Here is a 23,543-nt window from a genome sequence, read left to right as displayed (position 1 = left end):
CACTCCAATTGGGACCTAGTTCATCCATTCGTCGCCTATGCCTACATACTGCTGCCCAAGCCATTACCGGTTTCTCCCCTTTCTATCTTCTTTACGGCCATCATCCTTCTCATACAATTGATACAATTCTGCCCTGCCCCCCAGATCCATAAAAATGCCTGCCAGTCTTGGACGCCGCCAGACAAGCTGAAGAATGTCATCGATTGGCCCACCGCTTCACCTCGGACGATCAAAGTTGCCAAAAGTGCAAACACGGTGCCCGCTACAAGACCCCAACTTTTCTACTGGGATACCTCGTTTGTCTCTTCGCACACCAGGCCTCGCTTCAAACTGAATAACGATAACGGTATAGTTACTGAATAATGAATAACGGTAAAGTTATTCATTTGCTTCACCGACCCGCCATCGTGTCTTACCTATTTGCGAACGCGCACGCAACAATTCTGATGTTGTCCGGGTCGCCATCGCCATCTATGAGTAAGCAAGCAACGCTCGCACAACAATTTCATCGTCATCGTGGTAATTAGGATGGTTAGTTTAGGCAGTCGAACCGGCGACCGTAGTGAGAGTCGAAGCCTCGAGCATACGTGGGGCTTAACCGGCCACCTTTGGCGTTAAGGTGAAGTTAATTAGGCCACAGGTAATTAATATAAAATTAAATCACTCGAACCCACGACCTTCGGTGGGAGTTGAACCCACCAAGGCGGAGGAATAATATACTTTTAATTTAGAAACGATATCCCGTGTGGGATACTCTAGGTGGGAGGGTCTCCGCATTACAGGACCATCTGGCATTCACTGCCGCCTTGGCTCTGGCGACGAGGCGCCATTGTTGTTCCAGGTCCCCGGAGACGAGCTTGGCCTCCCACGTTTCGATGAGGTCTTCGCTTTCTTGTCTAGCGTTAGTCTTTTGGTGAGGGCGAGGCGTCTTTGTTTAGGTGCCATGGACACTCAAGTATCAGGTGCGCCAAGGTGTCCGGTAGGCCGCAAATTGGACACATTCCCTTGTAGTGTCGGGTAGATTCTATCCATGAGTATGCCGTGGGTGTAAGTGTTACTTTGCGTTCCAGCCTGTGATGTTGAAGGGTCGATGAGTAGGTGATATGTACGGTCTCTGCCCCTGCTGACACTGGCGGGGCGTCTCGAGAGTAGGAAGGGTTGGCCCACCAGGCATGATCGCGGGCCGCAGCGTGTGCCGCTTCGTTCCCCTCCAGCCCCTCATGTCCAGGAACCCATGTTCACGCAGGTGAACGGGATCGGAGTGCTTCGGCGCTTCAATCTTTAGGGCTTCTGTTGACACGCGACCCTTAGCGAAGTTTCTGACAGCTGCTTGAGAATCGGAAAAGACGACAGCTGCGTCCATGCACGTTGTAGTCGCTAGGGCTATCGCCACCTCTTTTGCAGTCTCGGGGTTATGTGCCCGGACTGTGGCAGACGCTAGCTCTCTGCCCTGGGAATGTACTACCCTCAGGGCGTAATCGTTTCATTGCGGGTATTTGGCTGCTTCGGTGTATCTGGCGTCTGGATCTTGCATGTGTCTTCGCCGTAGGGTATCCACTCGGGCTTGTCTTCTTTCCTTATGGTAAGTGGGGTGCATGTTCCGGTGGGCGTGAGCTTCAGTCGGCTGGCTTTGTGAGCTTTAGCTAGTTCTTGCCAGGTGTTGTATACGCCCATCTTGAGAAGTCTCGTAGTCGAAGCCGTGGATGGGAGCCCCAGGGCCATTTTAATGGCTTTGCGTATAAATATAGTTAAGTTGTTCTACCTCTGCATTCCTTAGTGCGAGGTAGGACGTGCCGTAGGTTATTCGACTGGTGAGGAGTGCTTGCATCACGCGTAGCTTGTCTTGTTCTTTCAAGGTCACTTCTACGGCTTGCAACTCTCCTGACAAGATGCGTGAGCTGTGACATCGTTCGCTGTAGTCACGGGTGAAACCACCAAATTTGGTTAATTAGGGCGGGGTTAATTAGGTCACAGTTATTTAAGGTAACATCAATTGGGGTACTCAAATACGCGACCTATGGTTCAAGAAAACCAAGTAATAAGAAGTAACAATCCATTCTTATGAGAATGTCAAATAACGTAATGAATGCCAGATGAGCGCACTTCTTTTCGCCTTCACCCTTTTTGGCGTAGGCTAAAATGACTATCAATTTTTGCATAGGCAGCACTTTCAGAGATTCCCGTGACACACTCGAATATGGCAAAGGCAATCGAACGTATGGCCTCAATTGTCCGGTGATCCGCCACTCGGCTTTCAAGGCCGCTCACTTGACGCATCGATGTAGAAGCACGGATTGTCTTGCTCAAGGTGTGGTTGATGCGCCGTAACTACTTTGATGCAGGACAATTAGCGTTCTAGATCAGAGGAAGAAAGACGGCGCGAAATTCCTCGCACCTCGCACGCTCTTTCAGGAGGCAAAGTGGAAGCTCTGAAAAAAAGTGAAAGAATAATAGAGCACGTTAAATTTGTGTCACAAACTGCAGTGTAACGCCAAGTGCTTTCTCAGGGTGGCAATACTGTTTTAAAAATATTCTCGAGCAGTATTCGCGGAAATACGGCTTCTTTGCACGGTCAGGTGAGCAATACAGAGTTCGGCAAGTGTTACACTCTTGTAACAAAAGAAGGCGAAAGGCCTACTGCGCATTCGGTAAAACATAATGTTATACAATGGGAGTTAGATTTCTTTGTAAGACGTATTGGTCATGCAGTATGTTATACAATCGTGACTAGATGTCTTGCAAGACATAAGACACCGCAATGGGAGGTACACATGTGGCACTAAGGTGACCTTCTGAACGCCACATCTGCACACGTGAATTAGTACCGAAAATACATGTTAGTGCACGCACTCAGCCACACCTTGAGTCAGCCGTAGCCGCGGAGCAGCCATGGCTTCAGGGAACGGTCCTCGTCCCGCATCCAGGAAGCCCGGGTTCGTTTCCCACCCAAACTAAAATGTACTAAATTTTCCTTTAAAAGGCACTAATTTACTTTGCTTACACCAACCTCCCTGAGAAAAGTGACGTCAATCAAAGCATTCTTTGCGGTGTCGGCCATTTTTCGTCACAGCGCTGTTTCGCCAAGTTCACCTCCAACATAGACAACTAAGGCTTTCGCGTTAAAAGAAACATCGCTAAGTAGTGCATCATTGAATGTTTGTGCGTGAAAACACGGAAGCAGTAAACGTATTCGTGCGCGCGCTGTATGGAGATGCGATACACGCATTTCGGCTGCTCAATGCGCTCGGTAAAAACGGCGTTTCTAAGTGGGACGCAACAGTCTTCTTAAATGCCAATCGCTTACCTTCCGAGGGCACACCTCATGCGATGTGCTTCAAATGTCGCATGCTATCGATTTGAAATTGCACGAATATTATCAACGGATAGACGAGGCAGGTTTCATGGCAACCGTCAAGTTCAGATATTTGGACTCGCATACATATTTTAAATGCAGTTTCCTATAATGTATAAAGAGCACACACAAAAAAAAATATTTCTCTTGTTTCCCACTCGAAAGAGGACTGCCTTTTTTTCGCATCACAGTCCACCAAATTCAGCAGTCTTCAATATCTACGTACCTAAGCCTAAATCGAACGTTAAATTCTACACTCAGTTTACCCAAATCGCTTTAACATAAAAGCGCCATCTTGCTTTCCAAATCTGCATTGACGAAAACGTGTTGCTGTATTTCGGTAGAGCAATCGGTACGCAATTTTGAGCCTCTTTATCCGGCCACTTGCAGGTGTACTACCGGAACCGAGGGAAACGAACAGCAAGAGTCATGTGGTGTCTGCGGTGTCTGCGGCAAGGTTTACATCAGGCTGCATGCCTTACACAGGCACGCCGCCGCGCACTATAGCGATGAATCCTACATTTGCGAAACATGTTGTGTACCCTCTGTAAAGAGTACGAAGGTTTTAAGGCATTGCCAGAAGAGCACAGGAAAAAAAGTCTTACAAATGCGAAACGTGCGGAAAATCGTTCAAAATATCGTGGAACCTTAAAGTACACCAGCGCACCCATACAGGCATAAAACTCTACAAGTGCGAAACATGTAGTAAATCATTCATGCGGTTCAGCCATCTTAATGTCCACAAACAAATGCATACAGCCGTTACACCCTACAAATGCGAAACCTGCGGAAGACCGTTCAAGCAGTTGGGGAACCTTAACGTACATCAACTCAAGCACACAGGCGAGAAACCCCATGTCTGCCCAAAGTGCATGAAATCATTTCAGCGGAAGCATAATCTCAAAGAACATTTGAACCTGCATACGGGCGCGAAACCTTTCGTCTGCGAAATATGTGGTAAGTCTTTTCCGTACAGGTCAAGTCTCAGACGGCATAGCCACCGCCACGCAGATGATTCGCCGAATCAGAGTACCCACTGCGGCGCTCGTTTCGCAGAGAGAGAAACCCTCGCCGGACAAATGTGCGAGATGGTTACGTGCTATTTGTGTGGAGATTCCATTAGAGATGACCTTCAATTGGTCACACATCTGGTGACGCACATAGGTGGGCAGCCGTAACACTGAGATTGGTGCGCATAAGTCAATCGTCCGTGACTTTTCCAGAAAGACGTGAGTGGGAACCTATGCAGGAAAACAACACTGATATTTTTACATAGCACTGAGCAACATACGCAGCGCAACAGAGGCGGAAGCCAGGTTCTTTCGAACGAAGTGGAAAACACCTTAGCGCATTGCACAATGTAAACGATGCCAGCTCGGTCTTTCGCTTTCGTTGGAATTATGTGCCAAAAGGTTTTGAATAACTCGACCAGTGTTCGCTGTCCACATAACCGATAGTCGTCAATGTAGCCATAACACACTCACTTGAAGACAAACCCGAGTAGGCTGCAATTTTATGTTTTTTGTAACTACAACGTTGAAGTTTTGGCAAAAAAAACCTTGTCAGCGGCGTATAGTTCAAAGAATTTTTTGTCCAAGTGTTATGACTGTTGTATAAGAAACCTTTATGGTTCACCCTTTTTAATGATTCCACAGTGTCAACAGACGAAATCGTGTAGCTGCGAAGAATATCTGAACCGATGGAAGGTTTCTAGTAAAAGTATGAAGTCAGTTCTGTTATTACGATGCTGATCTGGTGCCTTCGAGAAAAAGTGATTGCAGTAATTTCTTCGACGATATTTATCCTTGGTGTGCCCGCAACAACAGTTCATTGTTTGAAATTCCGACCAAGGCATTGATTTATTTCGGGATTGCCAAGACACATGCGAGGCAGTGTTGGGTCTTTCATTGATGCCCAAGATCGTTAACTGATGAGTAACTGACTGCTGCGCGAGTTGTTAATGCAAGATAAAGGAGTACAATATAGACGAATGATGAGAACAAGGCGACAACAGGATTGCTTAGTACAAATGAATGTTTATTGAACAACATGACACACAACTTAGGAAAGGTGAAAGAACCAGTTGCCAAAAATTAAAACGGACAGTTATCAAAGGCGAGTTTCTAGACAGAGTATGCCTGCCTAGTGTACCGAAACTGACCGCTTGGCTACACACTTATCGCCTGCATTTTCGGCAATGAAAGTTTGTCGAGCTCACCTGCCGTCTTGGCTTTCTACCTTGCAAGCACCGCTGCATGAGTTATCACCGGAGGGCATCAGCACTCACGGCAGTGCGGAGTCAAGTCGCTACCCAGTCATTGAAACTAGATGGTGCCTCAGGTGATTATTAGGGCAGCGGCCAGTTTCGTCGACTTCCCTAATAAAAGAGAAACTTAGTAAACGACACCGTTACCATACCTTCACATTCCATCCATGTGCTTGCCATTGCGTGCGTGCTACACAGTAGAACTGCTCTCGTCTGTCGTCTATTTATTGTTCCTTTAATAACTTACCTTTGTTTATTATCCGAAAGTGAGCCGATGATAGTAGTGACACTGTGTTAGAGCGGTATCACACGGTCAGCTTTGATCGCGATCGAGGCAGAACTCGATCGAAATTCTCGACAGCGATTGTCTCCCTCCCGCAGCGGGCGCAAAGGTGCCAATCTCGGCCGAGAAATTCGAACCAGATCGGTTTTTATCGCGATCCAAAGTGCGCCGTGTGACACTCGTATTAAATTCGAATCGTTTGGAGTTTCACTGCATCGGAAGCTCACTGAAGAGAAATGTAGTTATCGTTTTCTTATCATGGCGAAACTTTTGTCAGTTTCAAAATAGCTCCAGTTTTTTATCTATTTGGAAGTTGTCCGTATTTACTCGCACTGCTCTAGTTACAGCCGTAAAATAATTCTATCCTGTTGTTACCAACTTAACTGTGCGGCCAATGGCATCTCAAATAGCATGTATCATTTAGGTATATGTATGAGTAACCCTAACTTGACGGAACCTTAGTCGGTAATAAAGAGAACTTTCTTGTCCAGACGGAAGGTGTCTGAGTTGACTCGCATTGCCTTACTTGTATCCGTACAACATCTTTAGCCCAATCTTGCAAAGAGAAAGGGGGAGAGGAAGGAAAGACGGCAGCTTGTTGAATAGGGCATTTTTTGGAAGTTTGCTGCTTGACACTTGGGAATGTGGCATATGTAATCAGTCGAGTAACATAGGCAAGAAGGGCTGGGGCAGGTGTTGGTGCATTCTTGTAGCTCCAGTCTGATTGATGTGGCGATTTACGCCAATTTATTGTTGGGCCTGAACGTTTCTTGCAGTGTCACTGGGGTATCCATCACCTGTAGAACATATCAGTGTCCCATATAAATGAAATGTGTGAAGCTTCCTGGCGGGTTATAGCGGATCTAGGAATCCTTTCATTTGCAAGTTCTCAACAAGAGCGTCCCTTTCACCACGGTAGCATTTGCGTGGCCGCACAATGTTAGATGTTTCCTATCTCTTTGCTCGAATTTCAAAGCGGAGAATCTGTACGACCAGTCTTAAGCAACTATACAGTGGAATCTGCAGATGCGGTCCCTATTGGATGCAATGGAGTGGCCTCGTCTCGATGAAACCGCATGGTTACGAAGCGCGCATGTGGCGGACGGCAGAGCGACCGAAATTGAGTACAGATATCCAATTTCGTAACTTGATATCTTTTCCTATGTTCACTACAAGGGGATGTGAGAGCGCGGTGCCCACAAAATCGTCAGCTTCGTCATTTCAGCAATATTAGTGCGAGACGGGATCCGCCGCAACTTCATTGTGAACTCGTTGCTGTTGAGAGAGAAAGAGAGAGAGAGACAGAAAACATTTCTTTGAACCATCGAGGTCGCTGCTCTTGAGGTCGAGTGAGTGATGTCCTCATGCCAGGACTTCACTAACCATGGCTAATCGACGAATTTGCTGGACGAGCGCTTTTTGGCACGCCAGGCTATAACCGGTGAGCTCTACCTCCCACCAGCTCTAATGACGTGCTAGGCGTCTTTAAGCGTTGAGGTTTGTCTCCGCAATCCCTCAAGATGTGGAAGAGTGTAGGGCGTGTGTCGCCGCACTAGGGGCACATGCCGCGATATGTTAGTGGGTACATTTTGAGGTATCTGTGTAGGTCTGAGAGTTACTGCGTACGCTGGAGAGGCTACGGCCTCTTCAATGCTGAGCTTTTTGTGAGGGGGAGGTTGAACCGCTGTATATCGAGGCGGTCGCAGTAATTGGATGACAGGGGCACGAAGGTAAAGGGTAGGGATTGATGGGACGACTGTTTCTGTCCCGCTCGGTTGATTAGCGCTAGAGCAAAGGCGTTCGCCCTTTCATTCCCTTCCAGTCCCGCGTGGCGCGGCGTCCGCGTGATTTTATGGGATTTTTGCACCATCGGACCTAGGATCTGAGCCCCCAGCAGCGGTGTTCGTCCGTTGCTAAATTTACGGCAGACCTGCTGCCAGTCGGTAACGCCGGGAACTTCTCTGCCCATCTCCCCTATCTTCTTGCTTTATTACTTGCGCCGCGGCTATGATCTCCGCTGCAGCTGGGGTCTCTATCCTGACAGCGGCCGCGAGGGCCACAGAGTTCTCTTCAGTACATGGCAGCTACCGGAAAGAGGCCCCCTTTGGGGTACGCCGCCACGTCCCCGTTCGTTGCGTACGGGTCACCCTTCAATTGTCGGCGCTGTCTCTCGACGCGAGAATTGCGTCGTCCTTCGTGGAGTTCACGACTCACGTTATTCGGTATGGGGCTCGCCTTGACTCTGATTTTGACCTCGGGTGGAAGCGATCGTCACTCATCCAGGGAAAGGAGCTCCGTTGTGGCTCCGGTCCGGTGGAGGATGGCTCTGCTTGCCGGCGTGTTCTATAGTCTGGCTTTTTGCGAAGCCATAACCGCGCACGACAGCTCAGTGCAGGTGTTTTGGATCCCGAGGACCGCTAACTTCTCGTTTCAGGTGGTTTGTACGCGCCTCTGATGATTAAATTTACTGGATTTTGGTCGCGTTTGCTTAGCGAGTGTAGTGATACGGCATGATATAGGTCACTATGCTGATCACCAGGGCCTGCATGAGGCGCAACGTGTTCTTCTCGCATGCCCTTACGGCTTCTTCGTATTCTTTTGATAATCCGCGAAATCTGGTTCCTGGCGGACCTTAGTATTTGGATGGTGTGGGAGGCTTTCAGGCTGCTCTGCGTACAAAACCCAGAATCTTGCTCTTATTGCTCTCTGTGATATTGTGGCCCTCTAGATAGAAGTCGACATGGCCGCGGGACTTGTAGATTCCTAATCCGTGCAACCGGATCCCCTCGGGCTTCTCTGGCGAGTAACGCATCCCGCTCGTTGGCGCAAATCTCTCCACGGCCATTGCGGCCTCCTGAAGGACCGTCTTTTCTTGCGCGAGGGAGCCCTTGGTGGCCGAGAGCGTGATGTCTGCGTACAGGGCGTAACCTGGATCCTCGATCTTCCGCACCTCTTTGGCCAGTGCTAGCATAGCGGTGTTGAAGAGAATATCGCCCCCTTGCGGCGTTCCATTGTTCGGCACGTCGACCTTATCCGATCCAGTCTAGCTCATTCCCATGGTTGCCATCCAACCCGTCAGGAACGACGGGCTGCCCACAGCCGATTTCGTTCAGTCCCTTGACAATGGCCTCGTGAGAGATGTTATCGAAGTCAACTTTAAGGTCGAGTGAGAGCTGGATGTATTCTCATTCTTTCGGGACGCCCTTAAGAACTTCTTCCCTTAGGATTAGGAGAGCATCTGGCACAGAGAGTCCCGGCCTGAAGCCCAGCATGGCGTGCGGGAAGAGGTCACCGTCCTCTAGGTAGTGTTGGAGCCGGGCGTCGATGACCCTCTCGTACAGCTTGCCAAGGTATGAAGTCAGCGAGATGAGACGCATGGCGTTGATCACGAACTTCTTGCCGGCCTTGGGTATGGTCCCGATTTCTGAGTGTTTCCACTCGTTCGGTATGTGGTTATTGCTCCAGAGTTTTTCACTTAGGTATTCGATCAAGTCTAGTGTGCATCCGGCTCAGCTTTCTAATTATGGCGTTGGTGATTTTGTCAGCCCCGCTGGCGTTGTTACGCTGTGAGGCTCCTGCCGGGGCATACACCTCTTCCTTCATGATCGGAGCGTCCAGTTCTGCTTGTGGTTCCCCTTCGTATCATAGGAGGCAGGGTCGCCAGTCAGGTCCTGGTCGTTCCCGGGAAATGTGTGAGCGATTTCTGAAAACGTCCTTGTCGGGATCGATCAGGAAACGCAGAGTGGCCCACGTATGCGCCGTACTCTGTGTACCCTTAAGCGAGGTGCAAAACTGTACCCAATTTTGCTGGTCTGATTTTTCATGAATGACCGTGACCTATGTGAAAAGTTGCCTAATAGTAAAACGCGACAGGGTTGCGGCAATGAATGACATCGAGTTCCTAAGCAGTACGAGATAATGTTGTGCAGAGTCAGCTTTAGTAAGGGAGCAGTCATTGCCACACCCCTTCAGACTGCAGCTGGCCTGCCTATGTCGCTTAAAACGAAACGCTGCAGAACGCAGCAACGCCACAATCTGTGCTATCTTGATCTTGGATGTGTGAAGGACTCCACTGCTAACGATATGCCCACATTAAAACGTTTTATTGCGATAGCAATTATATGGACACTTCCACCAGATTTCTGCCGTTGGTGTCGCCGTGAGGTTCCCTATAGATAAAATCTTCGCCGCGCGCCGTATGCCCAAGCGGAAGCGTGCGGGGACGCACGCTATCACGGAGAGCGAACGCACTCAATCTCCCACGGGCAAGCAAGGAGGCGGGAAGCCAGCGCCGGAATGATCGGGGGGTGGGGGGGCGCACTTCTACTCTGCCAAGAACCGCGCTCGTCGCTCGCCCGCACCGTCTCATTTCTAAACACGGCTCTGACCTTTATGCGCCGTGCATTCGCGCTCAGTTTCCGTTGAAGCGATAGACCGCACGTACCTTCGCCCGCTGCTGCGTATGCGCTTGCTGCCAGCGTTTTGACAGTCGTTGTCTGCAGTCATTCAGTGTGATCTATTCATTTTGTTTGTGCGCGCTCACACCACGCTTGTTCATTCAGTTAGTAATAGTCGGGCCACATTGTCCAACGCACGCTACACATGCAATGCTTCCCGGATCGGCAGTGCAGCGCTACAGGTGTGTCCCTTGGCACGCGCTGCCCACGGGAAGCGCTTCTCATCAGCACCAACGTTTCACACGAGCATTCTCGTGGTCATCGAGTCTCTCTTCATGTCGGTCTACTTACGCCGCAGCACACCTGCTTACTTAATCAGCTCATGTTTACTACAATTCATATTGCTACCAAAGCCGCTCACCTTACTTCGTATGACATTGCTGTGTTGCTATCGCATTCATTGATTCGCCCTTAGGGCGAAACTGTGACATTTCTTTTTGCTATTGTCTTCCGGAAATTCTCATAGTTAAAGTTGTTCTTCCACGTAAATCGTCCCTACCATGTGCCCAATTCCACAAATACTGTCGTTAATGCGACTCCGAAATCAACAGACTAATCAGATTTCAGGCACTACAGTAACAGCGTGATGCATCCCCGAAACTTAAAGAGCACCAGCGAAACTCAAAGTTCTACGGTGAGACATGAAATACTGCTCGCCGACTAAAGACAGCTTTGCGTCCCGAATCGGCAGTGCGCATTCTTTGGTTGTTTCCGCCGAGGCAGCCTCTTTCTTCAGCGTCGCTCAGACGGTGACAATGCTCGACCGCCACCTTCCGTGGAAGCGGTGACCAGCGCGAAGGCCACTTTCCTGACCCTGACAAGATGACCGTCACGGAGAGCAAGAAATCAGCTAGACGACTTTAGTGGAAGCAGAGTGAGCCCCCGGTTTCCAGAGTGCCTCGTCCTTGCTTCGAAAGTTGGATAGCAGAAGCGGAGTTCTGTGAACAGTACGACACCTCTGATTGACCGCACCGCGGCCATCGAATTCCCTTGTGTAGGTAACTAGGCAAGACGGTTATTTTATAAGTGGACACCTTGGGTGTAGTGGTGTGTCCTTACCTGTTCTTATAAGTGCTGTGACATGTAGTGAGTCACAGTCAAAGTGCTCCTACATGGAGTGGGCTTCCATATCTGGAGTCACTGTTTATGTGTAGAATAAACCCCTTTTTCTTTCACTCGTACTCCTGGACATCCCTGTGGCTGGAGGATCTCGACCGAAACGCCACCTCAAGTCCCAACAACAAACAAACGTTTCATTTCAGTGATCAACATGTATGATAGTTGTAGACTTAGTGAACAATAAATAAATCTGCAGCGCCATATGGCGAATTCAAAGGAAATGAAAATAGCTATCGAATGCTTTATAACCGTCCTCGAGAAGTCATGTGAACATCAGATAGTCCAAAGCGTGAAAAAACAATTGAAACAACTGTTAGACGCTAGTTGATGTAGGGGTCACTGAATTTGTAACCATTTTAGGTGGCAGCACAGTAACAGTTAACCTACAGCTGTCTAAATATATGACGTGATGACGTGTGCAAGGAAAAACTGGGATCACAGAATGCAGCTGAAGCGCCAAGTAACAAACGTGGTTTCTACAGTACGACATAATTGACGTCCACGTCATTTGGAAGTGCAGTCCACGATCACGAAAGTGACTTTGACCGTACTCATCAACGCCTCCAAGCATGCCTAAACAGAATAGCCACTGCTAGTTAATGGACATCGCTCACTAGGTTACGTGCATGAACCATAACGAAGTGTTTCGAAGGATATATCGGGGGGAAATTCTGTAGATCTCACGCACGGTGGGATTCGATGTTATCGGAAGCATATTTCAGATACCCGGCTGTCCAGTATTATTTCGGGTTCCGTAAATTACTACGAGGTGGAGCAACGTGTTGGCGCTTCATACACTTTGGACAATTACAGTAGGTGAGTCGTCCAGCCTTTAAAATTTCCATGAATATTGTCACCCGTAGAAATGACACTGGACTACAGGTTTTGACAGCAACACATTTGTTCAAACTTTAGAGCGGTCTTTTGGCAGACGCCCTCAGACTGTACATGGGCGATTTCATTAGCTTGTCGCGCGTCAATGCATGGGCGATGCGAAACTATTGTCATGGGAAGAGCAGCTGTGGCAGTTTATCTTTAAGCTAAACAGGAGTGTCACTACAGACGGCAAATTTGTTCACAGCAAAATATATTTTTCGTCAGTGTTTGATCACGCTGCATAGCTGCTGCAGTAGCCCACTAGTTGCGGCGTTGTGCTGCTGAGCTCGACGTCGCAGGTAATGTTCCAGGCCCAGCGGCCGTATAATCAACGATGGGTAAATGCAACAACGTTGGGGTGCTTGCGCTTACGCACACATGAAAGAAGCTTGGCTGGTCAGATTCAATTTTGAGCGCCCAGGACGGCGTTCGTCATTGTGAGATCGTGGTTTCGCTGCATAACACCCAAGAATTTGATTAATTTTAATCGCACCGCACACATTCTATTGCAGTCGAGTGAGCATTTTCAATGGGGCCCACGAACACATACAACGTGCTGCACTTCCTCCGAGCGTTTCGTTCAGGCGGCGACCTGTCTGGTCTACGTGGTATTCGCCACAGGAGAGGGGGATTTGATACAGTGCGCTGTCTGTACGGGCCACATATCTTGTTTCGTGCTGTTAGTTGCACCCACGCCTCCTGCTACTACAAGGGATGCTAATTGTACAGAGCCTAGAGAGTTTGCGAAGAGTGGAAAACACTGTTCTTATATTTATTTATTTCCTACTGCCGGCCTGATTACCACGTCCTTGGCAGGAGTAGGTAGTACAAAAACAATGTAACCGTTAGCACAAAGGTACAAAAATAGAGGGTACACATAACAAAATATGTAGGAAAAAAATAACAGCATGCGAAAATTCTCAAACAAAAAACTATCTCAGTAAAGAACCTAGGATATCGCAAGTAGAAAGAACAGGAACATCAGAAGCCCAAGCTGAACCATCAGCATAGTAGAAAACACCACCTCATGTATATACACAACGGCAAGTAGAAAACACTTCGTCACAAAGGAGTGCTAAAAGCACAAATAGTGTATCAGGAGAAGTACATATGTATTTTCTCTATATCGTATACTACCTAGTATGTAGCACATACTCTGTGAAACAATTTAGTTCATAGCTTTGCGAGTGCGTGCTCGAATGAAGATGTGGTTGGACCTTCAAGCACTTCAAGTGCAGTATCAGACAGTGCGTTCCATTCATGAATGGATCGGGAAAAAAACGATTGTTTGAGTCAGTTATGTCGGCATCAATACTCATTTAGCCTCAATGAATAAGATAAACGCGTTGGGCACCAGTCACATGGTTTCATATACAAGTTTTATCTATTTTTTCATGTTCGCGATTAATTAGGTATAACCTCTTTAGCCTCTCTCGCAGCGCCGTACCTCCAGAGGTTCGAAGTTCGCATCCTGTAGAAGAGTGCTAACTGACTTGTGATGGCGATAAGAACTAGAAATGAATCTAACTGATTTCCGCTAATTGTTTTCGATTATGCTTAATTTGATAGGGTGTAAGGGTCGCAGACAGGAGCAGCATATTCGAATAATGGTCTTATATATGTCTTATACGCTAATAATTTTATGTCGCCGCTAGATTTAGCCAAAGTTCTGTTTAGGTATACCAGTTTCCTCATGGTTTTATATGTAAGCTACATGTTTATGCCATCTAAGATATGTGGTTATTACGTCACTAATCCGAGGTTGATATATTCACTAACAGCTGATCGGTCATGACCAGTGATGCTGTCTACAAATGATAAAGGCTTCTTTTTGTGTGTTATGCTCATCGATACTGTTTTATATCAGAATAATTGTCATTTGCCATTCTAAGCACCATGTATCTATAGTGGATAAGGATGCTTTCAGTATAGCTTGATCTTTACTGTGACTTTCTCGATATAATATAATACAGGTGACTTCTAACTGGTATATGCTTCACAGTGTCATTAATAAAAACTAGAAAAAAAACAAGGGCCCAAAGCTGATCCGTGCAGGATTCCAGAGTGAACTTCGGATGAACCGGATTTTCCATTATCAACAACGACTGTCTGTCGCCTGCCCTTAAGGTACGCCTCTATGCGCTGAAGCAGGTGGTCGTTTTCGAGAATAGGGTTTAATTTTGATAGCAATTTCTGGTGGGATACATGGTCGAATGCCTTTTCGAAATTTAAGAATGGCGTGTCCATTTGACTTTGTCTGTCTAGCACGGCCGCAATTCCCTGTATAGTTTATAATAGTTGTGTTATCGTCGATTTTGGACGCAGAAAATCGTGTTTGTGCGTGTCGCAGAGATCGTCGTTTTCAATTAAGACTGATATGTGCCTAAATATTACATATTCTAGCAGCTTTGATAGTGTACAAATTAGGGAAATAGGCCGGTCAGAGAACAGCAGTGAGCGGTCTTCTTATTTAGGGTTAGGAATAATTTTTCCAGGCTTCTAATCAACTGGAATTTCCGTGCGTGAAAGTAATTTGTTGTAGATATTGCAAAGGTACTTAGGAGGCATTACCAAATCCTGACTAGGAGATTACCACTGTTGTTGAAAAGAAAAGTGTACAATCATTGCATTATACCGGTGCAAACATATGGGGCAGAAACTATGAGGCCAGCAAAGAAGCTCGAGAACAAGTTAAGTTCCGCACAAAGAGCGATGGAACGACAAATATTAGGCCTAACGTTAAGAGACAGGAAGGGAGCAGTGTGGATCAGAGAACAAACGGGGATAGCCGTTATTCTAGTTGACATTAAGCGGAAAAAGTGGAGCTGGGCAGGCCATGTAATGCGTCGGATGGATAACCGGTGGACCATTAGGCTTACAGAATGGATACCAAGAGAAGGGAAGCACAGTCGAGGACGGCAGAAAACTAGGTGGAGTGATGAAGTTAGAAAATTTGCAGGCGCAAGTTGGAATCAGCTAGCGCAAGACAGGGGTAATTGAAGATCGCAGGGAGAGGCCTTCGTCCTGCAGTATACATAAATATGGGATGATGATGATGATGACTTAGCGCATCATTCGGCATACTTCGCATGAAAGGCATTAGGCATTTCGTCGTTACCTGGCGACTTTACGTCAAGGTCAAGAAGCAAAGACAGCACGCCTACTTCGCTGATGTTAATATCGCTAATGGCTGGAACGTTATCCAGAACGGCTATGTGCGGTGTCGTTCCATCATCTTTCGTGAACACAGAGCAAAAGTATTTGTTCAATGTATTCGCAATTGTCGGTTTATCAGTCAGTGTCGTACCGTCAACACATATATCAGACAAATGAGCCTTCTTTGGGGATAAGTACCGCCAGAACGTATCAGGGGATGACATAAGAAAGTTTTTCAAGGAAATATTTCGACAACGTTCTTTAGCTTTCGAAATACCACTTTTCAGCAGTAGTCGTAGATCGGTTAGCTTATGGGCGTTAGCCTTTGATGCTTTGTGTTGCTTTCTTATTTTCTTTAGTTTTCGCCCAAGACGCACGAGGGAACTTGTCATCCAGGAATTCGTGTTACATACAACTTTTCGCTTTTAAAGACGATAGTCTTTCTTGGGGAACTTAAACGCTGAAAATTTGGTCTGTCTGTCTGTCTGTTTGTCTGTCTGTCACCCGATTCAGCCACCCGGCCAAAATTGGACCACTTGCTTACCGCCCACACTACTTAAACTGGTACGGCTGTTCATACTTGTGAACGTAATCGATCACAAAGTAAATATTACGCATATCTGAGGCGCAACATCACTAGGTAAGTATTAGGAGGTGTGTTCCTTTAATAGAAAATACATAGATACGTAACTCTAAAGACCCTAGTTTCTTAAGCTGCGCTGAAAATGCCATGCTATGCGCGTTTTATTTGCAGCCCGTCGCTGCAGCCTCACGTGCAAGCTCGCGCGAGCAAACGCCGCTGCCGCGCAGCGAAGCATAGACCGCTGCATAGACGGAACGCGCGGAGCAATACATTTCAATAGCCGTACTTCTTGCGCAGCTTTTACAGCGTTGCACCTGGCTGATGTATGAAACGGAGTATAGGATGGCTAATTTAGCAGTACAGAGTTTTGAGGCACATAACCGTAATCCGTAGCGTTCATTTAATTAGGAATACATATTGTACTGGTTTTTGCGTTAGTAAATGAAAAATCAATGCGTTAGAAATGGCGTCGAATGCGTTAGAAATGGTGTAGGAAACGCTACGCGTTAAAAGAAGCCGACTGAAGCCGCGGCTCTGCAGCCGGCTTTAAGTCAACGGTAATAAAAGGTCCCAACAGATGGCGCGAGAGCAGGGCGAACGCGGTAAATTTGAATTGAATTCAGCAAAATCTCCATTGCATCCATCATGGGAGGAGTGAGAGGGGAGGGGATGAGCGTGAGGGGAGGGAGGGTGGACAAGAGAGGGTGTTACTTATCAGGGGTGGCAGAAGACTATCGTCTTTCGATGTCATTTGCAGCGAAGCAAGCAGATATGCGGCCAACTTTTTGAGTACGTAATTGTCGATGCAGTTGTGAACCATAAGCTATCAAAGGACACATGATCAGATTCTGAAAAAGATACAAATTTAGAGAATTGAGTGTCTAATGCATCAAGCATGTTGACATCATTAGCGCGAGAGAACACGGGAATTAGGTGGTGTTTTTAAAAGGTCTCAATTCGAAGTTTAGCTTTATTGTCGCACAAACCATTCGATGATCTCAGATTCCTTCGAATATGTCGACACCCGGATTACGGCTGAGGACAAGGTCATTTACAAGAAAAAGACCTAATATGTTTAGCACACGAGTCGGTTGTTTTAAAATTTGAGTCAGCCCATGGAAAAGAACAACGTCAGTTAAAGGTTCTGCCGCCGCGCAAAGGTCCTCAGGGAAATCGCTTGAGCAATCCACTGACGAGATGTTGAAATCTCCAGCAAGCAAAAGATTCTTGCAATTTTTAGCAGTTCCGCATAAAAATTAACTCAGATTATCAATTCACCGGCAATCACCAGAGGAAACTTCTCCAAAAGCAATTTAGCAATGACGCATTGAATGACTGCTATATCAGCTAATCTTTGCATTTGCAAGAATTCATGAAGCAACAAAGCAACTCCGCCTCTTCGAGAATCTCGGTCTTTCCTGTAAATTTTGTACCCTGGCGGTTTTATCTCGAAGTCGGAGACACCACAATGAAGCCAAGTTTCTGATTTTACAATGACATGCCACTCGTGCGCCATTGCAAGTCGCTTAGTTTGTTTACGATGCTGCGAGCATTTAGATTAATGCAACAGAAGTTTCCCTCAGCACCCGCGTAGGTTCACTTTTTTTTAGACTTTTATTGGTTGTAATAACGGAAATTCTTTTCTGCTGAGCAGAATCCCAAGCATACATTTTCCCGTTTATAATGACTTTGTCATGCGCAAGCTTCACTTTCCCGCCGTCTTTTCTGATATTTTGAGCGTTGTCCCATATGTGTTTTCTTTAATTATTTGTCTAGTTTCAGTCGAAAAGTTCACTGCCATCGAGGTATCGTTTCCTTTAAGTTTAGAACAGTTTTTTTATACGCTAATCTCCTCGCAGTGGTCAATGAACCTGAGCACAACTGGCCTATTTTTGTTACGCTTCTTCTGCCCTATCCGGTGAATTCTTTCAACTGTTTACACATTGATCCCGAGCGTGTTTTCGAACCTTTCTAACACTACGGCATTTGTAATGAATTGGATTGTTTCATCAGCGCGTTCCGGTAAACCCAACACGAGGAGATGATAGTGTCTGCTCCCGTCTTCGAGATCGACTAATTTCCTTTGCGTATTTTGAATCGTTGTCTCAAGGATAGAAAGTTTGTTCGACACTTCTGTGAATGCTTCTGCAAAATGGTCAACCTTGGATTCGATAGTGTCAAATCTTGCTTGCACGGCTTTTTGGCCATCAAGGATTTGAGGCAACAGCTTCTCTGTGCTTGGCCCGGGGTTCGATTCTATATCACCATATAGCATGAGCGATGAGAGCACTACGTCTTGAACAAAAGAGCCCAATATGCCTAGCAAAGTGGGACACGTCAGCTGGATGAAACAACGGTCATTAGTTTTTATCTTAAGATATTTTACTAACCTGCAAGAAATACAGAAATGGGTTCATGCTCGTTGGGGAACAGCCGACGTGCCCATTGAAGATGCTGCAGCACAGCCCGCTTCCTATAGTCGCCGGTTTTGATGACGCCGAACTGGGTGGCGGAAGCATCCTGTCGCATTGGCCGCCAAGGAAGCCCATATGCGCAAGCACCTCCAGTATAGTTTGGCGGTACTATGACATGCTTTTGCACTTGTGCCGATGCGCTGGTCGGCACAAGGACATGCTTTTGCACTTGTGCCGATGCGCTGAGCGTGGTGGCTGAGCGTGGTGCAGGGCATAATGACTTGTTCGGCGTGTTCAAAACTTATGAGCTTACCTCGTCATTACCTGCAAATTTTATGGTCAGTAACTGCGTTAAATAATTAGATTCTATGGCGCATTTAAATAAATGGTGAAAATTGGAACACTTTACCTGCTTCTTAATGTCCACCACTCCCGATAATCCGGTTGGTAAAAAAAACCGGCAGATCCCATGCCCTGTGGGATTCGATGTTACGCGAAACAGTGTGCGGGGAGCCAACCAAACCACCATGAGAGCACCAAGACGTAGGCGGCTCTTTCATGACCTGCATGACACGCATGTTATGACATTCATGTCATGAGTTCCTCAGGCGTCCCTTTAGCTAGGCCTAAGAGACCTTAAGGCGAAAGCCTTAGTCGTGCTCATGACTACGACTTCGACCATCAACCTTTAGCCTTTTCTTTCACTTAGTACCCACGTGCGAACCCATTTCAGTGGTTTTTGAGTGTCAATCTTTTTTGCTGAGGTATTGTCATTTTTCCTCAGTCATGCTCATGACTATGACTTCAACCAGCATCCTTTAGCATTTCCTGCACTTAGTACCCACGGCCGAACCCATTTCAGTGTTTTTCGAGTGTTAATCTTTTTCGCTGGGTCATTGTCATGACCTACATGACTCGTATGTTATGACATTTATGTCATGACCTATCACTTATGTTCGTCATACACTCCTCTAATACTATGCCAATTTTGGTACAAACCAAGTTAACGAAACGACCATGAGAGCACCAAGACGTAGGCGGCTGTTCCATGACCTACATGACACGCATGTCATGACATATCATTTATGTTTGTCATATACTCTTGTCATAGTATGCCAATTTTGGTGCAAACCAAGTTAATGAAACAACCATGAGAGCACAAAGACGTAGGCGGCTAGATAGATAGATAGATACTGTCAAAGTAGCAAATGTTCGCCAAGAAATGCTTCACATTTAAAATTTGGAGGACGTTTATGCTTTGCCGTTAAGAGTGAAACGCGATAGCATTCAAAGTCATCGGCTGCTTACCAGGCTTCCCGGCAGTTGCAGCTTTTTTGTCCAACTTCGCCTCTGAGCGCGGCTGCCGAGGAGGCGAGCGCCATTTGGATAGTGTTTTCGCAAGGAAGAAACCATGGCGCGCCCCTGTATGAAGAGTAGAAATGCTGGAAAAGGGGCTGGTGTTTCTAACATGAGCTTCTATATAATCGCATTCTAGTGACTTTCTCTTCCCTTTGCCCCTGAGCAGAGTGGCAAGCTAGAGGGCTCTCTGTTCGCTCATTATAATATCTTTATATTTTAAAGCGAACGCCTGAGTTGGCTATGTTGGCGGTGCCCTTGGCGTGACTTCCCCGCACCATGGCGAAAATGTGACATGAAAAAAAAATGGCCAGATTCACGTCACATTTCTCAGCGAGGTTCCTGTAAACAAGGGAAATAAGTGGATTTGAAAAGAAATTTTGTTAAATTTCGGTTTGATAGGGAATCGAACCCGGGCCTCCGCGGTGCGTGAAGAGCGCTCTTCCCTGAAGCCACGGCTGCTACACGGTTGTAGCTTACTAAAAGTGTGTCTATACTGCATGCCTGATCGCACACGTCACGTAGTCACACAAACGCACCCGTGCCACTACTGGCGCATTCATCGTCGTCTCTCTCTCGTTCAGTGAGCTGTGAGGAACCGTTCCTAAGCGCTCAGGAGCGAGCCGGATCTTCTGAGCCACTCTCTTGAAGAGCGAGTGAGCCGTGTTTCAGTAAGTGAGCGGCGGTTCTTTCGGAGTGGGAAGTAAAGCAGCCTTAATTTGCAAATATGGCACGGTTCGTTGCCTGCTGCTGGTCGAACGACGTCTCACGACTCTCACCGATCGCACATCGTGTGCTGCTCCAATAACACTTCGAGGATGGTCTTCCGTGTCTTTAAAGACAACAGGTGAACGTACAGTTTACGTCCTGGTCTTCATTTGTGATAATTAGTGTAGTCATGAAAATTCCGCCCATGACATCCATTTCAGTGCATTTTCTGAGCGTGTATCCTTAGCACGTCATTAAAACGAGGCCAATGATCTGTTGTCTTGTAATAGAAGTTCATTTCTTTTTCTTTTTTTTTGTCCTGGCGCGTGATGGCATGATCGCCAGTATCGTGCGTGCGCTCAAGAAAAAAAAAGAGAAAAAAAAAAACGAAAGGTACGTGCGGCAGTTTTGTGCATCTATCGTATGATTTTTGTATTGCATACTTCGAGAAATGATTTCTACATTTATGTTGCATGGCGTTACAGCTCCCTCATATTATAGTAAACGTAAGTATGTGAATAAATGAAAAAGTTGAAAGATAATGCACAATCATTTTGCGTTCTTATTTTGACGAAATTTGATAATAAAGTACCACAAAAACAGACAAGCTTGTCTAATGACGATGAAGTTACTTTTTTTTTCCGAAAAAAGTGCGTCGAATACTGCCTGTTACAGTATCATAAGCAGTTTATCCCCAATATCATAAAAGAAAGTTTCATTACAACGAAAAATGCACGCTTTTAATATATGTAAAAATATTCTCTATACATAGCGAAAATACCAATAACACGGTTACTAAATTATGCATATATAGATTTTTTTTTCTAAAGCCAGATAACTATAGAATATGCATAACACAGGTTACACGTTTAAGTGAACCGGTGAGGCGATCGAATGAACCGGTTCATTTCAGTGAGCTGAGCCGTTCCAAGCCGCTTACAGAAGTGAGCCGTTTCGCCCATCTCTTTAGTGCCGAGTAAAACGCGCACCGCCCCCTTCCTGTCCTCCCTCCGGAGCTTTGCGCGCTTCTCGACGCGCGCTTCCTTCCCGCCCACGTGTGCGCGAGATTGAGCCGCGATCGCGGGCTCACCCTCGCTCGCTTACACTCGCACATAAAGCATACGGCGTGGGGCGACGATTTTGTCGCCCGTGGGCTTTATACGGAACTTCACGGCGACGGTAACGCGAGGAGCCGCGCAATAACATCGTGACCGCCTTACCACGCTACCCTACATTCACACGCTAGCCTCGACGGCAGCGCCCCCTCAAATACCGGGAAAGTGTGATCCCGCATTCAAAAATGGATTTCCAGAGCTTACGTATTACATCGATAACAGTTGGGTCGACATGTATACGCTCCTCCATACAGACGCGAATGGAGCGTCTTCACCTGCACCAATTTCTCCGCTTGAAGCCGTATCATTGCACTTAAAAAGTAATAATAATATAGACATATGTGGATCAACGGATTTTAGCGGGGTGAGCCGGTAACTGGTTTCACGATTGGTGTGAAGATAGCTCAAATCATTGGGGCGCCCCTTATAGCGCTCGATGTTAGCACTTTAGTGTCGAGATAGTGGCGCACCCTATCGTCAATATCTTTTGATATGAGGTCTACGGTTTCTTTCGAGTTCCGGCAGCGTCAAACGCTTTATTTGTACTTTTACATCATTGGTACTAACTGCGCATGTGTGGTGATTCGGCGTGGTTCTGTCGCGAAAAGACGCCAGTACTCGAGAAGCGCAGCATCAGGGATGACTGAAGAAAAAAGACACAGCGGACACACGCCTCCTGCCTTTACCAGCTTCATCGACGAGGCAATCCCGAGTACAAGCCATGAAGGCGCCGGGGACGCTTCATCCACTTTTCACGATTATGCTACGTGAGTCCTCCCGCTTGTGCAATTTTCGTCGATTATTGCCACTTTTATGAATGACCCGGAATGGAATACAGGTATTGACAGCTACATATTTGTTCCGACTTTAAAAAGCGCCTTTGGCTGTCAGCTTCAAGCTGTGCATGGGCGAACTTATGAGACTATCGCGCGTCGATGCACGGGTGATGCGAAAGCATACTCATGGGAAGAGCAGCTGCGGCTGTTTATCGTTAAGGTAAAGAGGAGTGTCGCTACAGAAAGCAAATGTTTTTATAAAAGAATATATTTTTCGCTTGTGTTTGATCCCCGGGCGGCATACCTGCTGCGGTAGTCCAATGGCTGCGGCATTGCGCTGCTGATCTCGACGTCACAGTTAATCTTCCAGGCGCAGCGGCCGTATCATCGATGATGGTGAAATGAAAAAGCGCTGGAGTGCTTGGGTTTACGCACACGTTACAAAAGCCGGATGGTCAGATTTAGTTTTGAGCCACCCCAACGACGTTCTTCATAATAAGATCGTGGTTTGGCTGTCTGAAGCGCAAGACTTTAATTAATTTCAGTCGCACTGCACCCGTTCGTTGGCGGTCGAGTGAGAATTTTCAAGAATGCTCGTGAAATGCAGTACAAATAGCGTTATTTCGCAAAAACAAATTCAACAAATCCGTGGCCAAGTTGATATTTTCCGAACGACACCTTCGCTGTTGATTGCTTTTCAGAAACCCTCATACGTCCGATTTAAGAAAAACTGGAGATGGATTTAAAATTAACACTGCTTATTTGCAAATGTGTCTTGAAATACTTCCTGGAAGAAGCGACAGCTGCGCCCTCTTGGCGCAACTTCGAACACCCGCGTTCGTAGAGCGTACCAAACTTAACCATGAAGTGGCTACAGAACAGTTGTCGATCGCAACTCTTATGAAGCGCACTCGCAGGCGTGTAGAGGTGTTTGACTGGGCTGGGCGACTGTTTCGGCCGACTAGCGCGCCCACTATTCGATAGTTAACCTAATGTAACCGAACCTAACTTTGCCTATAGCTCTCGTGCACCGTTCCCGTGCGCCGCCCATGGCGCGACTGACGCGTCGTCCATGCCTGATT

General features: G+C 46.8%; 1 protein-coding gene across 18 annotated transcripts in view; it reads left to right on the top strand.

Annotated features, from left to right (window-relative positions):
- LOC125941611 (zinc finger protein 391-like) overlaps nucleotides 1–23,543 on the top strand; it is a 330,617-nt gene that overhangs the window by 41,943 nt on the left and 265,131 nt on the right. The window contains exon 6 of one of the 18 annotated variants that reach the window (XM_049659292.1): nucleotides 3,743–4,036. The exons of the other annotated variants lie outside the window; for them this stretch is intronic. Within the exon in view, the coding sequence (XP_049515249.1) occupies nucleotides 3,743–4,004 (262 nt within the window). The 3' untranslated portion in view covers nucleotides 4,005–4,036. Of the gene's footprint in view, nucleotides 1–3,742; nucleotides 4,037–23,543 lie in introns of those variants that run through there. 18 annotated transcript variants of the gene reach the window in all.

Source organism: Dermacentor silvarum, chromosome 11 (genome assembly GCF_013339745.2).
Source record: "Dermacentor silvarum isolate Dsil-2018 chromosome 11, BIME_Dsil_1.4, whole genome shotgun sequence".
Lineage (NCBI taxonomy): Eukaryota > Metazoa > Arthropoda > Arachnida > Ixodida > Ixodidae > Dermacentor > Dermacentor silvarum.
This window is presented reverse-complemented; position numbering and strand designations above follow the sequence as displayed.